This window comes from Amphiura filiformis, chromosome 19 (genome assembly GCF_039555335.1).
Source record: "Amphiura filiformis chromosome 19, Afil_fr2py, whole genome shotgun sequence".
Classification (NCBI taxonomy): Eukaryota; Metazoa; Echinodermata; class Ophiuroidea; order Amphilepidida; family Amphiuridae; genus Amphiura; species Amphiura filiformis.
In genome coordinates this window covers 6,431,534-6,438,412 of record NC_092646.1, presented here as the reverse complement: position 1 = coordinate 6,438,412, position 6,879 = coordinate 6,431,534, and the positions used below count along the sequence as shown (strand labels likewise).

Here is a 6,879-nt window from a genome sequence, read left to right as displayed (position 1 = left end):
TGCACATTGTGTATGCATTCAACTAATATTTCCATTGTAATAATAATACAACGATTCCTGCGGTTTATTCAAAATCTTAAATTTTGACAAACTACAGCACCTCAAGTCTTGATTTTTGCAGGGTATGTTAACTTATTAAAGTACATAACAATCGTGTAAAAAAACCAGAATTTACATACATACAAAAACATTTTTATAAGGCGCTTCTTAGAGAGCGATCAGAGCGCATACAAAAAAGAAAACAAAAATAAAACAAAAATATCAACATTCGGGATACAAATGACACTTAAGCATTTTTTTGAAAGAGTGAAGTGATGAAGCCTCCCTGATGTAACGTGGGAGGCTGTTCCATAATGAAGGTGCCGCAACACAAAACGATTTGTCACCGATGCATTTTTTACCAACACAAGCTCTTAGTAATGTGGTGTCTTTGGAAGATCTTGTCCTACAACCAGTTGAAGGTAAAAAAATATAAAAAAATATTGAGCGTGTTCTCCTCAGCAAATGTTATAATTCGGCTTTAAGAATTTTGAAACAAATTGAGGGCCTCTACTTGAGCAAATATTACAAAATTTATTAAGCAGATAGACGTGCTTGTATGAAAGAAAACCACCACACTTGATTGTTTGCACATTGAAAGGTCATTTTCCCTCACTAACAGGTCAAGTCTTGCTTTTACCAAGATATTTCAGTTCATCAAAGTACATTACAATCATAGAAATATGAATTTGGAAAAGAACTGAGTACCTCTCTTGAGCAAATATCAAGTTGCAATATTGCTATAAGCAGAAAGGTGTTCTTGTGTGAAGGAAAACCACCATGCTTTATTTTACTTTTTGCCTGACTGGGGTCAATGTGTAGTTGAAGAAACAATTCCAAGTGTGAGGATGAAAGTTTCAAGGGGCTATTCCAGTTGAAATCCACACACCCCATATGGAAGACATGACCTTAAAATCTCTCACACAGGGAGTACAGATTTCAAATGGAATCACCCATTCAGGTAACCCCATTCAAAATTCACACTCCCTATGTGGAAGATTAAAGTCATGTCCCCATCAGAGGTATGAGTATATTAACCAGAATAGCCCAAGTAATTAAAACACAACAAGCGATGGCATATATAGCAAAATAAATTGGGAAGGCTGCAACCTCCCCTCTAATTTATGACAAAGACAAACAAGTTGTTGATTACAGAAGGCACTATTCCATCCCATTTAGAAATAAGAATTAAAGGGGAAATAAGTTAGACAGGCTGAAGAATTAAATCCACCAGGGTCATGCATGTTAATGTGTCATATCATTATACCACCATTACAAAATATAAACAATGCCAACAGGAATTGACAACTGAAGGACAAAAGTTTGAAGCATTTCTAAAAGATGAAAACATGACTGCATGACCTCAATACATACCATAATTAAGTAAATCTATTAACAGGCAGTAAAATGTTACTCCTGTTGACAGATTTGTCAATTCCCCTTTAACCAAATTGTTCGGATACCAGTATCAGGTTACTATGACAACAGTGCCTCCTTGATCAGCGTCTTCTTTTCTGGTGTCAGTTGCCGTGGGAATTCGATGTCAAATCGGATGATGAGATTTCCTTTGGAAGTGGGGTTCTTGGATATTGGCATTCCTTCACCGGGGACAACTTTTTCATAGCCAGGTCTGCAAAACAAAATATAAAAGAGAACAATACAAATCATTATAACAACAGATTTTGTTCATTTTTCATAGACAAGTCTGAAAAGAACATGAAAATAAGACAAATATTCCTGTTTACTATGTATGTCCCTTTTCCTAATCCATGTCCCTTTTTCATAATACTTATTCTTGTAAGAAAACAAGGAAACTATTTTAATACTTTCCTCTTTTTCTTACAAGAGTAAAAGGGCATTTATTTTATTAGCAGGCTCTACTACCCATTCCTGAAAAATACAGCACTAATTTTTGCAATTTTTTAAAAATATATTATCCTTCTTGGACAAATGAAACAACATATCTTCAATATATTCTAATATCTTTTTACCAATTATCAAAATGAACATAAAATATTACAATCATGAGCAAACTCATAGCCTAATACTCGAGCTTTGGAATGCTAGTTATATTAGACCTATACCAAGTCTTTGAATTTTATGACTGCAATTTTTATGAAACCATGCAAAATTGCATGTTTTGAAATAGCAAAACTATTAAAATTGGACTTTTATGACCAAAATACTAGCTTAAGGATTAGCATTCAGCTACGTTTCATTTGGCAAAAACAGGATAATTAAAAAAAAATAGTGCTATATTTTTCTGGAATCAGGAGTAACCCAAGAGTAGGCAGGAACCTTGCTAAACAGGTGTATTAAATATAGATGGTACAAATCCTCATTAAACATTGAAGATTTTGATTGTATAAAAAGGCAAGAAAGTCCAGGAACTATGGTGTAAGTAAGTGCTAATGGTTGTAAAATGGATACAAAATAAATCTCCCAGAAGAGTTTTATGTCTGTCACTATTGAGAGAATCTTATAACAAATCCAATGTGAAAAAGATGTTCAAAATATGAAAGAAGATAAATTTGCCCGCCTGGGAATTTGGACACATTTTTTCGTCAAGGCGTTTATTGTTCAAGCAGAGAGAAAAACAAATTGAAAGATAAAAAAGGAAGGAATGATGGAAGGAAAGAAAGAAGGGTGTAATAAATAAACAAACAAAATAAATAAATAAATATTGTGAGAAATTTGTTGTCATATTGAAAATAGTAAATGCACAGGAGAAATGTGATATGACGGACATAGCAGTAACTTGTAAATAAATTATAAGAAATATGCTTCTTACTAATAATGACATAAGTAGCTTTACTACACTATACACAAAAAAGTCACATTGTCTAAGAGCATTTTAATTAATATCAATATTCAGCTCTATAGTACTTTCAGGAGCAATAGCATACGAGAATATTTGACATGTGACTGGGTTTACAACATAAATATTTTATGCTAACCCAAGTTTTCTGGATACAGACAAGAGCAGCACAATTGTAAAGCAGACTAGTCAATTCTCAAAAGGCTTGTTAATGAAACGTGTTGCACTATTAAACATCAGAAGCGGCCAAAGACCATTCTGTCTGTCCAGAAACAAAGTGCATTGTAGTTAATATTTCAGTGTCTCTTTATTACACTTTCAGGTGTGGGAATAAATGAGAAAATGATGACAGTGGGTGGAAAAACAAAGAAAGAAAAGAAATTTGATTCAGTTTTCATTGAAGATACAGATGTTTTATTTTCAACTTATGTTGCCAAAATACAAACATCTGACCTTTCAATTAAAGAATCATTAATTTTGACATTTAGTTCAGACATGGACTTTTTTATTAGGCATGTTGTCCTAACTGAAGATAGGGATTTAATAGCAGAAAATCAGTGAGCGAGTGAGCGCTAATACACTGTAAAAATTGCAGAAGCAACAGCGAATTCCCGCATTGATACACTGTAAAAATCGCAGAAGCAACAGTGAATTCCCGCATTGTATTGCATTGCATTGTACAGAACACACCGGTTTACAATGGTTTACAACTGATTTTTCAGGAGAAAAAGAATTCTGAGATTAATCAAGTAAAATCCAGGAGAGCTCTCATTTTTATCGGCCCGTTCAGATAAGACAAATTGCCTTATCTACTTGAGATACCAATTTTGGCTTTTAGGTAATGTACTCAAGAAAGCATAATGGGCCCATATGATATCTACTTAGGATAATATTTCAGCCTCATGAACTTTTTATTTATGGTAGGTACCAATTCTTGATCATAGGCTAGCCTACATATTGACAAAGGTATTTCTTGTCCATGGCTATCTACTGATGATAGCAAGTCTTGCTCAAATGTTATCTACTGAAGATAGGAATTCTTACTGATGTGCTCAACGCTATCTACTGAAGAAGATATGTGTTCTTGCTAAAAGCTTTATGCTATCTATAGGAATTCTTACTCATATGCTCAATGCTAACTACTGAAGATAGGAATTCTTGCCAATATGCTCAATGCTATCTACTGAAGATAGGAATTCTTGCCAATATGCTCAATGCTATCTACTGAAGATAGGAATTCTTGCTAATATGCTCAATGCTATCTACTGAAGATATGAATTCTTGCCAATATGCTCAATGCTATCTACAGAAGATAGGAATTCTTGCCAATATGCTCAATGCTATCTACAGAAGATAGGAATTCTTGCCAATATGCTCAATGCTATCTACAGAAGATAGGAATTCTTGCCAATATGCTCAATGCTATCTACTGAAGATAGGAATTCTTGCCAATATGCTCAATGCTGTCTACTGAAGATATGAATTCTTGCTAATATACTGAATGCTATCTACTGAAGATAGGAATTCTTGCTGATATACTGAATGATATCTACGGTACTGAAGATAGCAATTCTTGCTCATGTGCTCAATGCTACCTACTGAAGATAAGAATTCTTGCTAATATGCTCAATGTTATCTACTGAAGATAGGAATTCTTGCTGATATACTGAATGCTATCTACGGTACTGAAGATAGCAATTCTTGCTCATGTGCTCAATGCTACCTACTGAAGATAAGAATTCTTGCTAATTATGCTCAATGCTATCTACTGAAGATAGGAATTATTGCTAATATGTGACCAGTACACCACGAATGAGTCAGTAATGTCCTCAATTGTATTCTGAGTTACAGTAAAATGGGCATGAAGGTCATATTCATAGGTATTTCAATTTGGTGCTACGTGTATCTCATTAAATGAGGTACACGTAGCACCAAATTGAGGTACCTATGAATACGACCTTCATGCCCATTGTACACTGTAACTCAGAATACAATTGAGGACATTTACGGCTCATTCGTGGTGTACGGTCACATATGCTCAATGCTATCTACTGAAGATAGGAATTCTTGCTAATATGCACAATGCTACCTACTGAAGATAGGAATTCATGCCAATATGCTCAATGCTATCTACTGAAGATAGGAATTCTTGCTGATATACTGAATGCTATCTACGGTACTGAAGATAGCAATTCTTGCTCATGTGCTCAATGATACCTACTGGAAAGATAGGAATTCTTGCAAATATGCCCAATGCTACCTACTGGAGATATGAATTGTTGCTAATATGCCCAATGCTACCTACTGAAGATAGGAATTCTTGTCAATATGCTCAATGCTACCTACTGAAGATAGGAATTCTTGCCAATATGCTCAATGCTACCTACTGAAGATAGGAATTCTTGGCAATATGCTCAATGCTACCTACTGAAGATAGGAATTCTTGCTAATATGCTCAATGCTATCTACTGAAGATAGGAATTCTTGCCAATATTTTCCCCCTTTCCCACTTTCTCCCCCCAATGCCCCCCTGAAAAAAATTCCTGGCGCCGCCACTGCACCCGACCCCATCCCCCAACACACACACACCCCTCCCATCCACGCACACACACCCCTCCCACCCTCACACACATCCACATTGAATTTCATGCAGCTTTAGACATACAATAATGCACTATAAAGTTCAACAGGTGCATGACCAAACAATCCAGTAAATCACTTTCTCTATATGTGATGCAGCTGATGTGAGCCCCTAAATGGTGGCTAAATGACATCAAAGAAAGGACACATCTAGCTGGCATGGGATTGGGAACTAACAGACTTGCTATTGATGATTGCCACTATGTGGACTATTGTGTCTGGAAACAGGAAGACAGATTGATTTAAAGAGGGAAAGAAAGAGGGACAGGAAGAAACAAATGATGAGGTTAGTATATAAGAGAGAGACAGAAAGAGGGAAGAGGGACAATGAGGAGAGGGAAAAAGAGATATAAGGGAAGAATTAACACCATACAATTTAAGATAACAGAAATTCACATAAATTTAAAGTAATGTATGAAAGCAAAAGTTACATAAAACAGTATTTACATTGTACATCAGATCAAGTAATAATTACATCATTCATGCACTAACATTAACATTGTGCATGTTACTGTTAGGCAATGAAATTGAAAGACAAAGGTTGAAGCATTATATTTTTGGAAATTGATAATCACAATTCTGAAATACAGTTTTTAAAAGTATGAAGAGTCAATGAAGGAAAGTTTCTACGGATATCTGTAGTGAAAATCCTTGCCCTTGTCATGCCACACTTTGATTTTTGTAGTCCTGGTTGGACAAATTGCATAAACACTTTTTCAAATTTACTTCAAGTGCAATGAGATTGAATGCATTATTCTGATTGTTTTATTCATTGTAAAGTAACAATATGAATATCAAATATGTAGAAATGTCTTCTTCTTCCTTATAAGTGCCTCCCTTGTATGTATGAGTATTATATACATGGTAACAGTACTTTAAACAGCGCTAGAATTGGGCTATTCAGGTAACCCCATTTCCATAGGGATGATAGATTTCAAGCTGAACAGCCCATTATACAAAGTACTTGAACATGTTTTGATAGCCATGATATGCAAACATATACATAGACCTAAGTAGTTCCTTTAGCAAATAGATGTTTTATAATAGACCAAAAAGTAAGTGACAGAGGCAGAAAGAGGAGAGGAAGAGTAGAAAGGAGAAGAGAGAGAAAAGAGGTGGAAAGAGAGGGATGGATGGATAGAATGAGAGAGAGAAGTAATTTTGTTTTATTCAATGTACAGCAACAATATGAATATGTGACCAGATCTGATCCAATCAGGCCAAAGTCGGCAATAAAAAAACCGAGATATAGGCAAAAAGTGATGAGGAGAAGAAAAAAATATATAAAAAACATAAGAAAATTGACATAAAAAAGGTTCATAGCATTGCAACCAGGTATTCAAGAGACATAGGGATTCAACACCAGTAAGTGTATGTACTGA

General features: G+C 35.0%; 1 protein-coding gene across 1 annotated transcript in view; it reads right to left on the bottom strand.

Annotated features, from left to right (window-relative positions):
- Positions 1-1,480: 1,480 nt before the first annotated feature.
- Positions 1,481-6,879, bottom strand: part of LOC140140860 (dnaJ homolog subfamily B member 13-like) — a 49,532-nt gene continuing 44,133 nt past the window's right edge. Inside the window, exon 6 of the mRNA XM_072162605.1 lies at positions 1,481-1,669. Coding sequence (XP_072018706.1) covers positions 1,516-1,669 — 154 coding nt within the window. The 3' untranslated portion in view covers positions 1,481-1,515. The remainder of the gene's footprint in view (positions 1,670-6,879) is intronic.